The following is a 22334-nucleotide window of genomic DNA, read 5'->3' on the forward strand; positions in this document are numbered from 1 at the left end:
GAGACAGGACAGGCCTCAGAGGCTTCCCTTCTGTCACACACTGCTCAACACAGAACACTGCATGAGGATACACTGCATGGGTACACTTCATACAACATTATGGATTATTACATTTGGATATTGTTTTCATAGTTTTGACCATTAGTTACAATAATATTGTACTGATGTAATGTCTGAGGTCAGGTGCAGGACAACATTGCTTTATCTACATGGTTTCTGTAGGAAATTTAGGTTTAGAAGTGTGCTTTAAGATTTATAATTAGAAGTGTTTTATGATTAGAAGTGTGTTTTAGGATTCATAATTAGAGGTGTGTTTTAGGATTCATAATTAGGTGTGCTTTAGAATTTATAGTTAGAAGTGTTTCTTAGTAGAATTTATAGCACCTTGGAGGTGGATAGTAAAATGTTAGCAAGTACTTGGGCTATGCCAATTATGCTTGTGAAGTTTTTGCCAAAAGTTGCAAATCCTTATCGAATGTATAGTATGTTTACAGTATGTTTACCATAGAAGTGTTAAGCCATAAAAGACAGTCATTGAATGTATTAAAACTGTCAGAAATAGCCAAGGGTCAGACAGGGATTTCCAGACAGGCATTTACAGGGACACTAGCTCAGTGGTCCTCTAGCTCAGTGATTCTCAACTGGTGGGTCGCAACCCAAAAGTGGGTCGCGGACCCGTTTTCAGTGGTTTGTCAATTTTTTGCCTGACAAAAAAGAAAAAAAAAGAAAGAAAAAAAAAGTTGTGATTTTATTTTGAAGGGCATTTTTTATGCAGCGGAATTATTCCAGCATTTACGGTACTTGTTCAGCAGTGCAGGAAAAACACCGACCAATGCGTTGTGAATCACATCACGTGATGCAGCTCAGCCAATCAAATATGGGCATTCTGACAAGTTTCCTGATTTGAGTGAGATGTAGACACACCTTGACACATGGGGAGAGACGAGGATATAGATAGCAGAGCTATTGTAGTGAGAGTTGTGAAAGTCAAATCATAGGATGATCTCCAAAAGAGAAAAATGGCCAGAGAGACCAGAGTCATTAGACTCTGACTGGACAGACTTGTATAGGTGAATTCTTCCAACACTAATTTCTCTTTTTGGAAGATGAGAAAAATATAATGTTGTGGCTTTTTCACTTCACCCTGAATGAACTGAGTTTAAAGCTGCATGGCAATTCAGTGAAAATCATTTTTCTAAAATGAATTGTGTTACGTAATTCATTCTTTATTCCAGCCATTATTTTACTTGAAATGAGAAGAACATTTATTTATGTATTATTTATAATCCATCCAGTTAAATTTGAAAAATTAGAATAATATTTGTTAAAATATAATTGATGTGTACTTTCTTTATTTGATTTGACAGTTGTTTACCACACAGAGACGTTACTACTACTAGACTTCTTGAATATAGATATACCCACATAATATATATATATATATAATTTGGGTCGTGGGTTGTGGCTTGTCATTAAGGGGTGATGGTGGGTCCCGCAGCCAGACCAGTTTAGAACAACTGCTCAGAAATTCAGAAATAGCATTCTTGCTGTTCATCTCATTGTCATCCAGGTGGTGTGTATGACTGCTTTTCCGCGCTGATCATATTTCTATATCGATGCTGTAAATATATATCTATAGATACTGTAAATAGTGTAATTCACTTTGTTTTAGCTTCTGTAGTATTAAATACTTTTGATTATAATTGAAACCGGCTGACTTTTTGGCAAGGCTGGACCACGTGCGGTTTCCCCCACAGTTTCGAGAGGTTCTTGAACCTAACATTTCTGGATACAGGCTGTGTGCATAAAACTGTGAGCATGCCTAAAGTGTTGGCAGTAACTCCTCACTGCACAGGAAAACTGAGTACACAACTACGCAAGTGGACGCGCCGCTTGGTCGTGCACCTCTGAACGTATGTAACTTGGCGAGCGATCTATTGACTGTCTCACATAGTTCACTGATAAAAACACCATTTACATGTCTAGGGATTATACTAAGGAGGCCAATTTGTTTTAAATGTTTTAGAAACAGGAGGTCTTAAAAATCTTTGAGTTATTTTTTGCAGCCAAATCAAATAGTTTACAGGATATTCAACCTTTATAATGCTTGTAATAATAACTTGTAAAAAGACAAAGTAGTCCATGAATATGAGGTATGAGTTTACAGATAATTACAATCCCTCCTCTGCCCTGTGGAGGTTGGTTTATGGATTTTTACCGGTTACACCTACAATCTCTGGGTTACACTCGTTGGTCACACTCCGTCTGCGGAGGCTCACGCTAAGTCGAAACAAGGAAGTCGGTTAGCAAACTATGTTTACTACACACAGTTTGGGTAATATAAAAAAATGTACCGGTCGCCTCCAATCCATGTCACCGTGAACATTTATCGTACAATATATGGAGAAGACCTCAACATTGCCATTGTGTTTACATAAAAACGTTATGCCAGAATAAACAGCCTTTTTCTAACATTTTAAGATTTGTGCATAGCGCAGACTTGCACACTTTTGTTAACGGAGCCCAAGAGTCCATTTTAGTTATTGTTTTGGCTGCATAGTTTTATTTTATCTATATGTTTTTATTAAATATACAGTATATATATTTTAAAATAACATTCAGACAATATCATTTATCTCACTTTTTCTCACTTTTTTCCTGGGCTTTTTCATCCAACAAAAAGAGTTATCTTGTCCGGCCTACCCAGAGTTAAAAAATGGTACAATGTGTTTTTGCATCAGTGCAAATGAGAAGCATTGTTAAAAAGGCAGCAGTCAGGTGAGAATCTGATCTCCAACTTTAAAGCAACAGTTGCCCTTTTTTGTTGTAAAGTAAGCACTGGCACTAACCCTCTTTAAGTAAAGGTAAGCCACAGATAGATCCTTAAATGCAGCCTGTGTGTCCATATCTCAGTAAACCCCCCCGGGCTGATTCTTCCTGAGCCCCGCACCCTGAGAACTACAACAAGCTGCAAGTTTCAGGAATGCTGGCATGGGAACGTACGTGTGTGTGTGTGTGTGTGTGTGTGTGTGTGTGTGTGAGAGAGAGAGAGAGAGACACACAACAAACACAAATCATGTGAATGTTATGGTGAGGGTGACCTCTGTAGAGGCTTCAGTTTTTATTAACAAGCCCCTTAAATCTTCTTTTATCATTGCCGCTGACTTATAACAACAGCAGCTCTCAGCTCACTAAACAATCACACAAACTAGGGAAAACCAAAGCACATATCGAGCATAGAATCCCTCGATGAAATACATTTATTGGGAGTTGTATGCTTTAAAATACAGATTACTCCCTGCTGTGTAAGCTGGTTTTAGGGGAAATGGATTGGGTTAGCCTACATTCATGGATGCAGGGATTGGACTGCATACGTGTATGGTCTGCCTGGGCATGCAAACAATCTCATAACAGAATGCAGCCAAATCCTCCTATCGCAAAGTTGAAAAGTTCAAACCGGTAATTAAACTTCAGCTTCATCGGTTTTGTTCTAGAAACAAAGACCGTTCAGGTCTGCGGTTGAGGAGCACTCACCCTGTCCCGGAGGCACCGCGGGTACTCGGCTGGTGTCGGGAGAATGGCAGGTGACCCCAGTGTCGGTGACAGCGGCAGGACTGTTAGTGTCCTGGAAGAAGCAGGAGTAGGAATCGCCTTTCTGTAACACTGGAAGTCCAGCGACTGACAGAGACACCTGGCGAAAGACAAAAAAACAAACACCGATTCAAACTCCTATTAGATCACTTCAGACAACGCTACTGTACATGTGGGAGACTTCAAAACCCTCATCAGATCCATGTTTGTTTTAGAACCACATTTATACGTGTAGGAATGGAGCTCATAAGATCATCTCAACCGATCAAGGCAGCAGTAGATCAGCAATTTCTTTGTTCCACCAGATAAAATTACAGTTTTTTTCCGATGGAGTCTGGTGGCTTCGGCGACAGTATAGATTACGGCTTTAGTTCCCCGTCTGGAACATAAACTGTTAGTTATTGATGTAGTTATCGGACAGAAACTTCTGCATTACTGAGGCCACACCTGTGCTGTTACAGAGGACACTGAAGGTCATGATGACTGATTCATCGGATCTGCTCACTTGTAAATGTCAATGTGAAGTCATTTGATTTGAAAACTGAAATGGATTCCCTTGCTGCAGGAGAATGAATCATACTTGATTTATTATCATACTCCTCTTTCTATTTTGGCCCCACCGTCCCTCCTCAGTCATGTAGTATTTGTGTTAGCGTCTACAGCTCCAAGATATCATCTGTCAATCAGAGAGTATAGAGCGCAATCGAGTCCCGCCCACACCGGGGGAGAAAACAATTCATCACTCTCCATTGACTTTGCATTGTGTGAAGGTGCCTCCTTGTCACAAAGTCGCTGTGTGGTGGGACACACCACCAACAAATTTAAGAACCCGGAACTAAGTTATTATAAGCTGCTGAACAGCAGAACTGAAGGTCACCACACCACACCACAGGCACAGCCACAGCCTTTGACAGCAATCAGGGGTTGTGTCTTGCCCATCGACATGGACTGGAGGAGCCGGGGGATCGAACCTCTGATCTTCCGATTGAAAGACTGGTAGACATAGGGTGCTACAAAATTCCTTTGACGTGCAGAAATCTCCCGTTTTTTGCTAGCAACAGGCATTTTGTCAGCGTGTCAGCCCTTATTGTTTTTCCCTCCGGTGGCTGTGGCTTCCACTGTAGGATGGCAGTAGGACATAGATCACCTTGTGTTGATTTTTGGACCTTAACTGATTCCATTCAGATCAATTAGTAACTCTTAAAGTAAACTCTTTCCCCAAATCATAGTACCAGATTTCTTTTAATAAATAAAAATGACTATTTAGTATGATTTTAATTCCTGATTTGGTCCATAAGATTTTAAGGAATATTGAGAAATTTTCATAACGATTTCCTAAAGCTCAAGCTGTCATTAAATTGCTCGACTTGTCCAACAACAAACCCAAGACCCAAAGATATTCAAGCTGTTATCTCATGAGACACAGAAAAGCAGAAATTTCGGATGGTGGTGGTATAACCATGAATGTTACGTTTTGGTCTGTAACTATTTAACTGTAATTTTCAGAAAAAATCTGTTACTCCACTGCTCCCCCAACACACTTTGAGCAATTGTCACCAAATCGCCAAACATCACTGGATCAAGCCAGCAAAAGTTACCTTTTCAGATTTTTCATTCTCCATACAGTCTTGCTATAGCTGGCCTCCAAAGTTTGCTCAAATGCTGTGGGCATTCTGCTTAGCAGATAAGCAGTCGGCTCCTAAAGGCAGTCGGCTCCTAAAGGGAGCCGACTGCGTTGTGTTGAACCTCTTTTCTACACGTTAGTACTTGTACTTGTATCAGTGCATCTCTAACATTTACAATCCCAGGGAAATATGCATGTGATCCCAACTTGTCTACCTCACACCCACCCATTGTACTTGGACTTAAAAGACGAAATGTTCTTGAGTCGTCCTCTCCCATGATGTAACACTGTCTTTGTGTATTGTACAAATGTTTTTGCCTCTGCTGCTATCCATAGGCACCATCTTCTACACAGATGACAGATACTGTAACTTCTCTCCTGCACCAGGATATGACAGGACAGGGCTCTGATCACTATCTTCTCACGCACTCCCTCACACACACACACACACACACACACACACACACACACACACACACACACACACACACACACACACACACACACACAGTTTCCCTAGCCAGCGCACAGTTGATCTTCCGGCTGATAAGAGACTGTTGGATGACTTACGGCGAGGTGAGATATGTGGGTGTATGGTGTTTTGGTATGTGAGGAGACTGTTATCATTGGGGGGGGGGGGGGGTTATTGCAAGATATTCTTGGAAAAGGCCTGTAGGTGCTTGAGGTGGATGTTTTATGAGCAGAAAACAGAAAGGATGCTTTTGCTCATCCTCCCTTAGATCCTTTGCAGATGTGTGTACGGGCGGGCAGATGTACGTCTAGAATTTGGTTTTGCTCTGTCGCTGCTCGGGTTTGTGTCACTGCTGCAGACTCACCGTCCTGCTCTCCTCCCTGCTGACGTTGGAGGGGTTGAGGTCCTGGACGGCCAGACACTGCTGCTCCATGTCGAAGCTCCACAGCCACTGACCCGGCTGCTTCCCACGAGAACACTCTGACTGCAACACACACCTGCGAGGGAAAGCACGCGCTGACATCATCGTCACTGTGTGTTGTGATTTTAAGTTCAGCTCACCATCTGCCTCTCAAACTCTATAAAACAGCCATTTACACTTGAAGCATGGCAATGACCTTCGGTGTATACTGCAAATCCATAAATCATACTGTGATTGTAAAACTGCACAATAACTCCTTCCTGGACTGTTACCATGTTATGTTGTGATTGGCAGAGGGGTCTGGTTTCTGCTTCTAAAACTATCTAATAAAAGTAGTGTGTCAGAAGTTGAGAAAAATTTACTTGAACTAGGAAACAGATTCCAAACAAGGAAACTTTACAAGCGGGACTGTTATGAAGGCACGAAGAATATGACAGATGGAGTGAGGATGATAAGAGAGGAGCAGAGAGAAAAACATCCAGGTGAGAGGGAGTGGGAGGCCGGGTGGTGAGGCAGAGCAGTGAGGAGAGGGGAGGAGACACAGATGGGAGGGAGAGGAAGATTTCTTTCATCAGACTCAAACGCAACCCCACCGGAGCACACTCAAACATGACTTGGCAAAAACACTTTGAAAACTTTGAAAAGAGTGCCAGCAGCTGATACAACACTACATGTCAGCACTCAACTTTTTATTTCAGTAATATTCATAATATTCAAAAAGGAACATTTCACAGCAACGTGAGTAGTTCATTTTGAATATATTTTACATTTTACAATTCAGTTAATACTGTTTATAATAAATCTGTGAATGTCAAACTTTTGATAAGAATATGATTCTTCCTCTTAGAAATAAAAACATCATAAGCAATAGGAGCGTAAACTTTAAATAGCAAACTTTAGACAGATGTTGCAGCGTAAGTGGCATAACACGCTTTTCGACTTAGTCTACTGTTACGCTACGTCTTAGCAATTAGCATTATCTGTAATTATTATTTGTAGCAATGGTGGTTGCTGTTCAGGTGAGGTTACATAGACTGAAGTTTACAAAGGTTTAGTATTATTCAGAGACGTTTTCTGAAGTCAGAAATTAGAATTCAGTTGTAATTCAATTCAATTTCAGCCACACATTATATGATGCTAGATTAGGACTTTAGGTGGTTTATCTCACCTGCCCTCCAGGACACACCAGCCACAGTAGGGGTCGTGGGCCAGCAGGCAGGAGTGGCAGTCTGGGTGCTGCTGGCATTCAGCCACGGGCCTCTTCTGCAGCTGGAACCAGGACAACACAATCGTGATCAGTCGTGCTCACTAAGCTCCAGGAAATCTGATTAAAAATAATAGGTGGCCCACTTTTTCCAGTGGAACAATGCATAATGAAAATATGGTCATTAGAATAATCCTAACTACAGGCTGCTATTTGGGGCAGAAACAAGAGAGTCTGAATTATTTCTCTTTAGCTGTACAACTACATGACAGGAAGGATGCGTTGAGAAAACAAAGCATGAAATGAGGCTACAAGAGTGCAAATTATCTGCGTGTGCTTATACCATATTATGAGTCATGATGAAGAGATGTTCCTCTTTCTGGTCCAGGATGAGGTCCGAACTAATGGCTGTGTTCTGCTGAATGGACATGACGGAGTACTCCTCCACTTCGCCGTTTGGCCCCAGGAACACCTGAGGAAATGTGCACACAGACATGAATGTTGGGGTTATGTAAGGATTTAATAGACATAAATATGCACTGAGCTGCAATGCAAAATGTGACCCTGTGAAATGGCGCAAATATTTGAAAAACGGATGTTGCAAACGGTTGTTTTGTCCAAAGTTTGAGAGAAATGGGAAGAAGAAGCTTAAGGAACTCAAAAAGTACTCCAATTTAGAGTTGGACTCATTTGACATGTTCAGACTCGCCATGGACAGTTTAGAAATAGGATTAAAATTGATGCAGAAGAACAAGCGTATTCTCTTTTTTCTTCTGCCTTGTCGAGGAACTGGTGCTTTGTGTGCGTTTATGCTGAAAGCGGCCAACGTAACTTTGAGTCTAGCTTCAAAAAGATGAGAATCGGGCGACAGAGGTCTGGTGAATTCCCTTCTTTCTAACTCTACTCTCCAAACTTATTGTCAACGCTGACTCAAGTGACATCACTCGAGGACATTTATCAGACTTCAAACAGCTCTATCTGGAGACATTAAAGCCTTTATACAGCTGTATATTCAGGGTAACTCCACTAGAGCTCCAGTTATCAGACTTTGGTGTGTAAAATTGGTGGAATTCCCCTTTAACTCTAAAGAACAACACTGAAAGGATATTAAGTTTATCGAGATTAGTCTGCACCACATGATGGTTAAATGCCCAAATTTACAGCTGAAACAAACATGTGTACAGCTTATAACAATAGACAGTTTGGGTCTCTAAAGCTAATTTCCCTGATCATAACAACTGTATGGGGAGTGAATCTTTTTGCAACTCATCCATTTAAATGACATTAAGGCTTAGAGCTATGCATAATTACATGTACAGCCCTCATCTGTCCCACCTCCCAAACACCTCCCCCTCTGGTGAGCTGCATAGACACAGAGCCCTCCACTTCAAAGGGCTCTGCCACCACCGACACAATGACCCCCCCCCTGTGACGACTGGCCAGGTGAGAAGACAGCTGGAGAGACTCCACCAAGGCAAGGCTGCGGGACCTGATGGCATCAGCCCCAGGGTCCTGAAGACCTGCGCCATCCAGCTGTCTGATGTCCTGCAACACCTTTACAACCTGAGCCTGAAGCAAGAGGATGTCCCGGTGCTGTGGAAGACGTCGTGCCTGGTTCCTGTACCTAAGAAGACGACACCATCTGGCCTCAATGACTACCGACCAGTTGCCCTCACATCACATGTGATGAAGGTGCTGGAGAGGCTGGTCTTGGCCCACCTCCAACCGCAAGTGAAATCCTCACTGGACCCTCTGCAATTTGCATACCAGCCTCATGTGGGGGTGGACGACGCCATCATCTACCTGCTGCAACGAGCTCAGTCGCACCTGGACGGAACCGGTGGCTCTGTGAGAATCACTTTCTTTGATTTCTCCAGTGCATTTAACACCATCCAACCAGTGCTGCTGAGTGAGAAGCTGCGGGTGGTGGGGGTTAACGCGTCCACTGTCTCCTGGATCACTGACTACCTCACGGGCAGACCACAGTTTGTCCGACTGGGCAGTGTGCTGTCTGATGTGGTGGTCAGTGACACTGGAGCCCCACAGGGAACTGTTCTGTCTCCCTTCCTGTTCACCTTGTACACCAATGACTTCCAGTACAACTCTGTGTCATGCCATCTGCAGAAGTTCTCTGATGACTCTGCAGTGGTCGGGTGTATAAGGGACGGACGGGAGGAGGAGTACAGGGCAGTAGTGGATGACTTTGTGGAGTGGGCCGGTAGAAATCACCTGCGTCTGAACGTGGCCAAGACCAGAGAGATGGTGGTCGACTTCAGGAGGAAGACGACGGCTCCACAACCGGTGAAAGTTCTGGGAGAGGATGTGGACATGGTGGAGGAGTACAAGTACAAGTCTCCATCGACAACAGACTGAACTGGAAGACCAACATCAACGCTGTGTACAAGAAGGGGATGAGTCGACTCTTTTTCTTGAGGAAACTTCGATCCTTCAACGTGTGCAGCAAGATGTTGGAGATGTTCTACCAGTCTGTTGTGGCCAGTGCACTGTACTTTGCCATAGTCTGCTGGGGGAGCAGTATTGGAGCCGGAGACACCAACAGACTTAACACGAACTGGTTAAGAAGGCCGGCTCCATCATTGGCTGCAAACAAGACAATCTGGGAGAGGTGGTGGAGAGGAGGACACTGAAGAAACTATTATCCATATTGGATAACCCGGACCACCCTCTCCACCACCTCCTGCAGGGACAGCGGAGCACCTTCTCTAACAGACTCATCCAGCTCCGCTGTCACAAGGACAGATTCAGAAAAACATTCCTGCCCTCTGCCATTAGACTTTATAATAAAACACCTCGGGCCAGATCATCGTCCTTCACATTACTACAACAACGCTACACGGTTGTTGCTTGTTGTTGGTGATCCTTGCTCTACTGTCCAGTTTGTTTAGTTTACTGGTTGTTAATTTAATTAATATCACTCTATTCATTGTATATACTGTGCATTTCTATTTTTTATTCTATTTTATCTTATTTTTTTTATTAATCTATTTCTTCAAATTCAATATCTGCTCTGTTATTTTATTGTACTGTATATATTGTGCATTTCCATACGTTATATTTTACTCTGTAAATTGCTGCTGCTACAAACTAATTTCCCCCTGGGGATGAATAAAGTTTATATCTATCTATCTATCTAATTAAGGGTGTGGCTGCTATGAGTGTCAAGTGGGTGCTAGGTGGCTAGCCGCTAGCTCGGTTGTGGTGTTGGTGCCTTTTGGAGAATGTCTCATGCAGCTATGAGACAAATCACATGGCTTGCTGTGCAGTTCATTATACTAACAAACTGTTCAAGAAGTCTGTGCTATTATTTATATGTTAGCACTAATTCAAGCTAGCAGATATCGGTGTCTGTGCTCACCATATCTGATTTGTTAGCTTAGCTCGGTGTACTAAAAGACTCTCTTAGGGGTCGGCCCTTGTTTTGTTTCCCAGTAAGTACAGAACAAACAAGCCTGTTTCTTGCTTGCCAAAATTAGCATACCATCACAGTTGACGTGAATTATGGCTGCACATTGCTAATCAAGCTAGCGCTAGCTGGACTTTGCATTTGTTATGCTAACGTTACCTAGCCCCTCATTTTTCCATAGCTCCACCCTCTCATCCAAATGGGTTCACTTCTGGCTCCAAAAAAAACAAAAACAAGATGGCGACGGCCAAGGTGCCAAAATCCAGGCTTCATAACGGCATTCCACAAACCAATAGGTGACGACATCTACTTTTATATACAGTCTACGGTGCTAACACACAGTTGTATTTTGACATAACCACAAAAATAAAAAGGAAATGAAGTGTTAAAAGAAATGTAACCAGATTAGAAATTCTGTATTATAGTATAAAGAGACAAATCCAGATAGTCAGAGCCCAGAAACAACCAGACAACATCAGGAGGCCTCCGTGAGCCGTCTGAGATTGTGCTGCCTGTTAAAAGTGCGGAGCTGCTGTAATGTGGGTTAATACGGGAGGGCAGCCTGGCCAACTGTTCCACATCAGCCCTTTGATGTTATTTACAGGAGCCTGAACATCAGCTTCATTCCATCTGATGTCATTAGTGAGATCCTCCACTGTGAGGGGAACTCGGCTGGAAGAAAGACACAATCACCCTAATGGGAAGATCCAGCACAGGTCAGGAGGAAGTGTAGATTTCCTCATCTGCCCTGTGAGTTCAGGTTTCACAGGATATCAGAGTGTGTGGGTGTGTGTGTGTGTAGTAGCAGACAATGGAGGCTGTGATAAATATGATATGGGGATGCGGGCCAGGATGATGCCAGCCTAATCTAAGTCCTCCAGGTATGTGGAGGATTTGAGGTTAGCTTTGACACTCTTTGATCCCACAGCTCCTCAAAGACAGACTGTCCATGCTTTGATATCTGTGCATTTATATTACAGCAAATTAATGAAACCACACAACAGATGACTCAATGACATTCCTTTCTTCAAACAAGTGAAAGAGGAGTGGAAGGGACACAAAATTCTACAAATTCAAGGTTTTTCGAGGGCAGGGTAAAATAAGATGTAAAACACAAAGACTGTCAAGAGAGGATTGGGAAATGTAAGACAGAGAGTTGAACTGGAAGCTGTATACCAGCCGTTGCATGCTAGCTGCACAAACCCTCTCTTTCTTCCACCATGAGCTGAACTCGACAAAACAAACATTGAGAGGCGGAATCCTCACTGGTCAGCAACGCGTCTTCATGCAACCGTTTATAAGACTGGTGAGGTATCAGGAATTAGGCTTCCCCGAATGTCATACTGGCTCCTGTGTCTTGAACTCCATCTTAATTCCATTCAGCCCTCCAGTTATTCCAAGCAGCTAACTGCAATTAGCCAATCACTTTGCACCATGATTACCTGCCAGAGACTGGAGGTCAACAACACTTGGAGAGGGTCGAAGATAAGATTGTGTTCAGACACAACATGGCGTGTTCAGACACAACATGAGGTGTTCAGACACAACATGAGGTGTTCAGACACAACATGAGGCTTGATTCACGAGAATGGGTCAAAGTGACCTTGACCTGTGATCAACAAAATCTGATCAGTTCATCCTTGAGTCCAGGTGGACTTTTGTTCCAAATTTGCTGAAATTTCCTTTATTTGTTCCTGAGATGTGGCGTTCATGAGAATGGACCGGATGGATGGAGGGACGGACAACCCAAAAATAAAAGGCCTCGGGCACAGCTGTCGTCGGCGTGGAGGCGACTGGAGGGAAATGTCGAAAACAACCAGAGTTTCTGATGAGTTTTCGAGCTGCCACGTAAATGCACTGATACACTTCCAATCCCACAATTGGTGTGCAGCAAACAGATAGATGGACTGGCAGGTTGACAGATGAAGGAGATGCGACTGTGGCTAGCTTACAGCTCACATGTGCACAGTTGGTACATTGTTCGTTCTCAACCACTCAACACAGAGTGCACAAGCGATCTGGCGGCCACCTCTGTACAAATGACACGCTTTGCCTTCTGTCCGAACATACCTTTATACAAGACGTCAACATGGACATATTTAAATAATAACAAAGGTTTATTTATCTTTTTGTCACTTTAATTTTGACAGCCACTAGAGGACACAGACTGACTGTAAATGAATGACGAAATGAATGAAAGAAAGACAACTGAGGAATAACAACTTTGTTCCTATAATATTTACTCCTCCACACAAGGAAAGAAAAAAAGAAAGAGCTTTCTTAAAATGTTTGCTCACTTTGTTCTCTCTGCCCGACCACACCAGATTCTAGCGGACATACTTCTTTCACACCGAGTACATCAGGTGAACAGGGTGCTGCCACAGTTTCAATTGAAATGTTCTCTGTTGGTGGCTGCAGTGAGAACGACACAGACTGACAATGCATCCATTAATGACAGTGACACCGTCTGCTGTTCTGACCAGTAACTCGCCATCATTCTGAATGAGTCGCTCTGTTGGAAAGCGCACGTGTCTGCCAGTCAGCGGTGACGGCGCACAACTGGAGCACGTAGCTCTGTTTTGTGGTCGCAGTGATGTGCGGCTCGCTGTTGAGCTGGCTCTGGCTCTGTGTGACATAACTGTGCAGAAATACGTTAATGGCTGTCATTGTGCCACTTCTGCATGTGCAGGGGGGGCCTCAACCACAAGCCACACAAAGAGCCGACTGTGTGTGGATCTGTAAACTCCTGATATCAAGGGGCCTCCCAAAACCTCCCTGCTCCAATGACCTTCTAGCCTAGTCCACTTATTACAAATCAACATAAAAACATCAAATGTATTCTGTGATCAACTAGTCCAACCCTGGTGAGATACATTGCTGTTATACACATGCTCAGCTGACGTTCTCTATTCAATCCCCCCCCCCGCCACCCACACACACACACACACACACACGCATTCAGCTGCAACACCTTGGGAATCAAACTGACAGCCTCGCAGAGGACAATGTCACTTCAGAGGAGCTTCACATGATCCAGTCATGGAGCTGAGCGCTCACAGGCTGCTCACTGTGACTGAAAGGTTCGGACATTTCTAGTGAGTGGGACCCTGGAGTCAGCAGGGGCATCCCCTTTAAAGCAGAATGAGCTTCTGTTATTCTAAGACACGTTAGAATTTACTACTTCCTGTCCTCCGTACTGGCGCTCTGCCGCTAAATGCACAAGCACGGCCGAGCTAGTGGCTAGCCACTAAATGTGAATACTGTCCACTCTCTTGGCATAATTTGGGTTGGTGTCAAAACAAAAACTGAATCTGATGAGCTTAAAAAAGTTGTATTGGATGGACATTAGATGGAACTAGGTGTACCAAAAAAACCACCTCAAAGAGAAATGTAGACAAAAATGTAATGTATTTGATACATTTATATTAGTGCTGGGGAAGTTGACGCGTTATTAAATCAAATCTAGTGAGTCACAATGAGAATTACTAATCTAAAAAAATAGTAACAGCCAAGGCTGGATTACCAACCAGGCAAAGTGGGCAACTGCCAACTGAAGGGAAAAAGGGGCCCACAGCTCCTCTCTTCCCGTGAGCCAATTAACAGATTCATCAGGCCACGGTAACAGAAATAGTTGGGAAACAGTCAAGACAAACAGTTTTTTGCTGGTAAAAATGATAACAGAATACTAAATAACAGTGTTCGAATCTAACTTCAACTACTTTCCCTATTTCTACAAGCAGGTACCTTATGACTCATTAATCTATGAGCCAGACGTTTTCAAATCTTTTTAATAGCTATGAGTCACCAGAGGCACTGATCTACCCGGCACACACAGATGTTTTGAGATCTATGTTCTCATCATTTGAGTTAGTACAAAGGGAAAATCAAGGTGGAAACATAAGTAAAGATGTAGCAGGACTCCTGAGATTATTTCTGGAGTGCTGAGATCAGCCTGCCTGCCTCTTCACACCGAGACTATTTTAGACCTCCACTGGTTGGCACATGAACAGAGAGCGTCCGGCCTCTGGAGGTGAACAGAGAAGAGTGTCTGCTGGGGTGACTACCATGTCTGTGCAGGGACAGGTATTACAGTCAAACACCCAACACATGTTGCCCAAATAGGGCCTGAACTCAAAATGATGACACAAGTTGCAGAGTATGCCAGACTATTACTTCATATTTCCAGCAATAACAGCAGAATATCTACAAAATCACAGTAAGCGCATCTGCAAAGTACACCTTTTTTTTGTGCGTGTGTGTGAGTCCGTGCACAGCTTAAAATCTGTGACCTCACGCTACCTTGTGCAGGTTCCCCTTGGAGTCTCCCAGGAAGGCGATGGTGTGTCCCGGCCTCACGCTGACGGCCACGGCGGTGAGACGGGCGGACGGGCTGTCCAATATGGTCTCCGTCTCCACGGCCATCCTGCTGGCCATCGGGCTGGGGGTGTGGTCAGAGCCGCAGGGGTACGCATTCAGAGTGTTCTACAGCGGGGACACGGCAGAGAAAAATCGTGTCAGGTGACCTGGAGATTAGACAACACACATCATATGTGCTTGTGTTTTGCAAAAAGAAGGCCATCAAGGGATATGTTATTCGTTACCAAAAATAAAACCGCTGTGTTCCTATTGTGGTCAGTAAAATCCCAGCAGAATTTATTGTGGAGTGGTTTGGGAACAAACTCACTGGATTCCATCGACTTCAACACTCGCTGTTTGAAAAGCCTACAATTTGTTTTTGCTTCCATAGTTTGGCAGTAGGGAGTCTTTGCTCTGGCGGCGGGGTTGTTGTTCTTCGTTAGGGGCAATTTATTTTTTCCACAACAGCGTTTGAAAGCGGGGTCGCTGCTTCATGATCGGTCATCTCGACAATAGGAAGCAAAGGCAATGAACCTGAGAGCTCTGGCTGTTGAAGGCTCCTTGTTTTGATGGATTACATGTGGTGGGCTGGTTGGTGCGTTGTTATGAATGGATTCCTTATTTGGCCTGCTCTTGAGAAACCGCTGATATGCGGCACAAAACTGTCCAACACGAAGCTTGGTGTAATAACATAGCTGTCCGAGTAGCTTCATGTATTGATGAAGTTAACCACGGGGAGTGAAAGGACAGTTTAGACGGCTAGTGTAGTCCACATGATGAGAAGCCAACCATTAGGAGGAAAACAAGCAGGGTGACTGCATGCTAAGAATAACCCTAAACTGTATGATGACTACTGGAATAGTTATGAAGTTATGACATCCGGTCTATGAGCATGGCCTGAAAGCTTACAGACTACTATGGCTGATGAGAGCCTGTGATTGCACTGTATTACTACACTGTATTATTACACTGTATTACTACACTATTACTACACTGTATTCCTACACAATTACTACAACACTGTATTACTACACTGTATTACGGCCTGTTATTTCTTTACAGCAGGCCACTGCTATGACTAAAGACTGTTGCTATGGACGCAGTTCTGATCTCCGTACCATAGACTGTAAGAAGTGGACGTAGTCACCATAACTTCACCCATTGGTTTTGGGGACCACGGTTTTGAAGCCTTGAGTTTAGCCTTTTGGCCATCGGCAATACAAACAAGGTGTTTTGTTTATTTGTGGGGGGCGGGGGTTTAAGTAAAATAATTATTTTTTAGTGAGAAGCCATGTAATAAATAGGATTGTGGGCAGGTCATGAAGACTTCACATTATCATTTACGTGGACATTCACCACAAACACTGAGGGAGGCAATAACAGCTAAGGCTGCTTAAGTTGCATTTCGGCCACGAGTATTTGGTAGGAGTCCTAAACCCCATCTTCAATGACAAACAAATAACAGCTTAGACCTCGCGTGATAGTCTGTCCCTGGTGCAGATGGACTGTCCTGGCAAACACTGAAGGGGGATGAAGCTGCTTTGGTTTTGTTTGCGTACAGGAATCCAATTGAGATTTGAAATCTTAATGACACTGTAAATCTCTTCAGCTCCAAATCTCTCCACGCTGTTCCCCGTATATGGTTTGATCCCCCCCCCCCCTTTTCACATTTATATTCACAAACATATATTCATATCTGACCCGTTCCTCTTCCTACCCCTCCGTTTTACTTTTCTTTCATTTTTTGCTCCACTGTAATCTGTGTCTCTTTATGTCTTTCTCCTTCAGAGCCTTGTCCCCGACTGGTGTGTCTTTATCCGTCCTTGTCAGGGCTTGTTAAACATTACCCTCAACCCCACCCCACTAAGTACGGCGAATGCCGCCGATCGATCTCTCTCCGACCAGCAATACTATTAAATTACGCTGCCCGCACTACCTTCTCCCTAGAGCCGATCTGTTGTACACGGCTGCACAGGTTGAGGGGTCAGAGCTTTGATAATAGAAGAGGATGTCAAACTAGCCCGCGCTGTCCATCCAAGTCCATGTTTACATGCAGTAAACACCTTAATGCACATGCGATGGATGAATCTAATTAAATTCCTCCTCCACAGCATTACAGTTGTCTGTTAAAAAAATGTCTGATACAAATGACACTGCTGGAATAGCCTGGACGCCATCAGATGCAGGTGGAGGCTTTTATTCAATATAGTCATCACAGAAAAAAAAAAAAAGAGATCTGCACTCAGTAGAGCTCTCAGCCAGGTCCGTCTGCAACGACCACGACTGTATTGTGTGATTGATTGCATACGGCCCACAATTGGCTAAACCCCCCGTCTAGACTGCAAGTGTATCAGATGTGTTTTTCCCTTGCACTCCTGACACAACTGATACGCTTTAATATTAATCTATGCAGATGTCTGCACCAAAAAAACCTGTCTCTCTGTGAAACACAGCAGCTGTGTGTGTAGTTCTGTTTGCCAAACACACTGTCCAAAACAATAAAAGTAAGCAAACTGTTTCCCCCCACTGTGTCTCACTTGTGGCTCCTACCAGCTGGGGGCCGGTTAGGAGTAGTGAGGAGTCAGCAGTTAATCAATTGCAGTATCAAACAAGCAATTGAAGGTGTTTTGAGGATGTGTGAGTCACTGCAACCATGAGAGGTCCTTAAGCATGCATACGTGAGTACCAATAACATTATGCAGTTTGGTGCAGCAGTATGCAAAATCATCCATGGACAGACACAGAGATGCACACACATGCACGCGCGCGCGCACACGCACACACTCTCTCATTATCTCCTGGCAGAGATAAAAAGGCTTGGACAACATATACTTGTAAGTATATTGGGTTATTTGATTGTTCACGTTTTGTTCACGTTTTTCATTCAGAGACAGAAAATATACTCCAATGTGAAACAGCACAGTAGGAAGCATGTGAAAAAAAGGACACAAGGCCACTCTTATTATTGTAGGCAGTCAGTCTTAGCATGCATGCTGTTTTTCAGTAACACCCTGTCACACAAACATACAATTACACACAGTGACTCATGGGAGTGGAGCAGTGTAACTGCTATCTGGTTCAGCGTGTTCACCGCTGTGCGGTTTCACTGGAGAAAGTGATGGTTAAAAGCCTTTCTTCAGGTCCATCTCATTGGTCATTTGTCTGAACCACATACATTCTAGGGCATATTTTCTATTTTAGTCAAATCAATTATGTATTGGGCGATTGTTAGTAAGCAACCACAGAAACAAGCAAACTGTACAACTCACCTCGGGCAGGTTGGCACAGTTGGATTTAACTTCGTACTCGATGTAGGCCGCCTCCAGTCCTGTTTCTCTACCCATCTGTGTGTAGCACAGGTCTCTGGTGGCGTTAATCCTGCGGTCCACGTCTTTGAGGTTAAACATACAGAGGGCTGAGTCCTCGCTGGGCAGAGTCGATGAAGCCAAACGGGTGGAGAAGACACCGAGAAGAACTTCTGAGCCTTGACTCGCTGTGCCGTCCTCGGTGAGGCCAAGCTGGACAGCCTGCAAAAGGTTGTAAATTTTCCCTGCCCTGGAACGACATGTCATGGGCACTTCCACGTAGGAGTAATAGGCCTGGTCGTCCAAGCAAACACGAGAGACGTAGGTGCGGTACTCCCGTGACTGTGACTTTAGGTCTCGTCTGTAGAAGAGGAAGTATACATGCTGACGGTGGGCGAATGATGAGACAAAATGATGGTCGTATTCCGAGAGACGGCCAGCCACGGCCAACTTGGCGGTCTCCTCGTAAGAAAAAATGGGTGCCTGGGCAAGGTTTCGTGTGGAAATAGGTGGGTGGCTGCTGGTGTAACCCCGCCCCACAAACAGTACTGGCTGCCTGTCAGGATGAGAGCGAACCACGAGTCCCACGGTGCTAACGTTGGGGTGGTTAGCTGCTACGTATTGAGTATCCACGGGCCTCTCTGTGGAGAAACGTACCTCATCCACAGAACTCAGATTACGTTTCTGGCAGATTCCTTGGTTGACACTCCCGCAGGTGATGAGTTCCATGGAGTAAGGGTCGACCAGCAGGAGCTTGTTGTGGTTGCTGGTGAGCCTGGCCTGAGGGCAGTTGCTCTCGGTTACAGGAGGTAAACACTCCCGACTGTCTGCGACAGGTCCGGTGTCAGCCTGAAGTTCAAGTTGGAGGAACCGATCCAACTGGAACAGGTGATCCCGGGCCCCGACGTAGACCCGACTCACACTGGGGTCGGGATGCAGGGCCAAGTGCTCAAACAGAATGTCGTTCCGAATAAAGGTGGGGTAAAGACTGGAGGGGGACGAGTCTGATCCTTGTGTGAGGGGCCAGCCGACGGCTAGCAGCAGGAGCGACAGCAGCGTCTGGACTGCTAACCCTGAAAGACGACGCGCTATCCCCAGAGGCATGGCAGCAGAGCTGGTGGACAGAAGACAGGACAAGTTGTTAGGAGTCGTCAAACGTTTTTGTACGACAGACCTCCATACAGATACATTATGCCATGGATCCCCATATGGTCACACATTTAGTTCCTTTTTTTGGTCATGTCTGTACTGTATTAAGTGGATTAGCTGAGGTAATTTAAATTTAAAGACAGTCTAAAATTCAGACAGTTTCAAGTAAATTATACTAAAACTGTTTGTAACCATCTGTACATTTTCTTAGAACAGTGGTTCCAAGCAGGGAGCCATGGACCAGTACTAGGTCACCGGGTACAAGCAGTGGGATGAATCACTGTCAAGCCCACAACAATAGGATACTGTTTCTAAACGGAGGTACTGAGGGTCACCTGTATGCGAGGCCGTCTTACCTTCTTGACCTGCATGTGCTGTGTTTTATAACTGTTGCAACTAGCTAGCTAATGCTGGGACCAGACCCCTCCCTGCTGAGGCCATTGTGTCAATAACTGTGTTACCATTTACATATTTTTATGCACATAAGAAAAACTGTATGGGAACGGCAAAATTCGATAAAACTTCCTCAATTGTAGAAATGTTTTACGCTAGCTTAAGGTGGGTTTCGCATTTGTCAAAAAACAGATGATATGGAAATGCCAAATAAATTATGAGGGAGTGAACATTTAGCTCACATGACTGATCAGCTGTTGATAGTCCCATAAACCATAAATGCTCGTCTTCGTCTCCAGAAAACAGGAAACATGCAACTAGCTAACATGAAAAAACAATTAAAACTTTTTGCTTTCGTAGACGGTCAGATGGTTTGCAAACTATTCTTCTACTCTGTTTTCTGGTGGAATACATCCATGCATAAAGCATAGCCTATAGCGCCAACTTCTGACCAAACTACAATGTAGTCGAGTTTGCTCGCTCCAAACCAGTTGATGGAAACTGGCCTATATTTTCAGTCTATCATAAGTTCAGTTAAAAGTCCTTTGACAAATGAATGGAAACACGACTATGTATTATTAGGCAATCATAAAGTCATGAACTCTGAGAGACATGGTAGGCTACTAGTGGACTCTAACCAATCATAACCTGCAGTTTTCCATAACTTGCGTGAGGTAGATTGGTGAGCAGGAATGAATGGCCAGAGACCAACTACACTGTTTACCTGGCAGCATCCACGACATCAGGGCTATTTTGCATCGCCATGTGCTCTTATAATATCTGGCGTGAGAATTCAGAGGAAGTTGGGTAGATTAAGCCCCTAAACTGTGAGATATAAAACACAAACGATGGATCTACTTAGAGCCCAACTGAACCAGCCAGCAAGTTTGCAACATGTTCATCAATCATGAGTGTGACCAGGAACATGACCAGAACTAAAATGCAACAAGGTTTCATTCTCCCCTTGGTCCGGATCAAATGAACCCAGCTACAGGTGTGAAAGCACCCTTAAGCATAACAAACTCTCTGAGACATGTGAGCCATTGACTCCTCACCATTTGTTTCCAGTGGTGTTTTACAGAGGCATGTCACCTCTTGACCTCCCAGCTGCTCAGGTTTAAAAGCACATCCTTCTGGACGCAACCTGCAACACAAAGGAGAGAGAATATACATCAGTATACTCTGAACCAGGGGTTCTCAAAGTTGTGATGACTGAGTGCCAATTTAAGGAGCCAGCATATGATTGAGGGCCACACAGGGAAAATGCTGTTGCGAGCTGCCCTAGCCAGCAGCACTAGCATTGATGACCGAACACAACCCTGGGTGTCACTAGTAGCCATGCAGCCAGTAGCTTTAGTCATTCACTGACAAATAAACTGTACACACACTGCACTGCTACGCTCACAGCTATTACGTTACAGCGGACTTAATTTAATCGGACAGTTCACCCCAAAATACATATTTTTCTTCTTACCTGTAGTGCTATTTATCAATCTAGATTGTTTTGATATGAGTTGCAGAGTGTTGGAGATATGAGCCGTAGAGATGTCCGTCTTCATGAAATCATGACCCGGTTACTCAAGATAATCCAAAAACATTTAGAGTCTATTTTCTTTCAACAAAACTACACCCACCAACTGCATCCCCGCACAGAAGGAAGTGTTCATCTATACTCCATACTGCTAGCTCACCTAGCACCACTGAGCTAGCTAATGTTACAGCCATTCGTTCGTTTACATCTCGCGCTGTCACGAGCATCTCGTCCATGAGTAGATTGGAGGGTGTAGCTTGGTAGAAAGAAAATACATGAAACCGCTAACAGGGTCAAAGAGACATTGTTAGAGTTCAAATGTATTTTTGGCGCTTTTAGCACCACAAGCCGAGAAGGCAGACATCTCTACTCTTGGCAACTCACACCAAAACGATCTAGATTGATTAATATCACCACAGGTAAGAGGAAAAATATTTATTTGCATCTTTAAAGCTACTTGTACAGCATATTTGTAGTTAAATACCCTGGTATATCGTAATACCCAAGCCTACTATGCTAGGACACCCAGTGTGATTTACAGCAGCTAATGCAGAGATGACAAACCTCACGCTAAAGGACATTATCACAAACCTACTGACACAGACTGTGATGTTCAAACACCTTGTATTTGTTGGCATCCCTGCAGTCCACTAAGAGTCGTGGGAAGCTCATACCCATTGAAATTCCTGTCAGACCTATGTCTAACTGGCTACATCCGCTTTTTTTTGCATATAAAAAGCCCTCAGCAGAGGCCAAGTCAAGTAGTGTCAGTGCAAGAGGCCTTTCAGTGCCACACACACACATGCGCGCGCGCGCGCACACACACACACACACACACACACACACACACACACACACACACAC

General features: G+C 44.1%; 1 protein-coding gene across 4 annotated transcripts in view; it reads right to left on the bottom strand.

The window, feature by feature from the left end:
* LOC116400921 (plexin-B1-like) overlaps positions 1-22334 on the bottom strand; it is a 110365-nt gene that overhangs the window by 26085 nt on the left and 61946 nt on the right. For all 4 annotated transcript variants that reach the window (XM_031879030.1, XM_031879029.1, XM_031879032.1 and 1 more), the window contains 7 exons: positions 20995-21083; positions 18362-19511; positions 15036-15218; positions 7656-7784; positions 7277-7377; positions 6052-6184; positions 3535-3691 (listed from right to left, as the gene is read on the bottom strand). In XM_031879030.1, the coding sequence (XP_031734890.1) occupies positions 3535-3691; positions 6052-6184; positions 7277-7377; positions 7656-7784; positions 15036-15218; positions 18362-19501 (1843 nt within the window). In that variant the 5' untranslated portion in view covers positions 19502-19511; positions 20995-21083. The remainder of the gene's footprint in view (positions 1-3534; positions 3692-6051; positions 6185-7276; positions 7378-7655; positions 7785-15035; positions 15219-18361; positions 19512-20994; positions 21084-22334) is intronic.

Source organism: Anarrhichthys ocellatus, unplaced genomic scaffold (genome assembly GCF_004355925.1).
Source record: "Anarrhichthys ocellatus isolate YVR2014 unplaced genomic scaffold, GSC_Weel_1.0 scaffold218, whole genome shotgun sequence".
NCBI lineage: Eukaryota > Metazoa > Chordata > Actinopteri > Perciformes > Anarhichadidae > Anarrhichthys > Anarrhichthys ocellatus.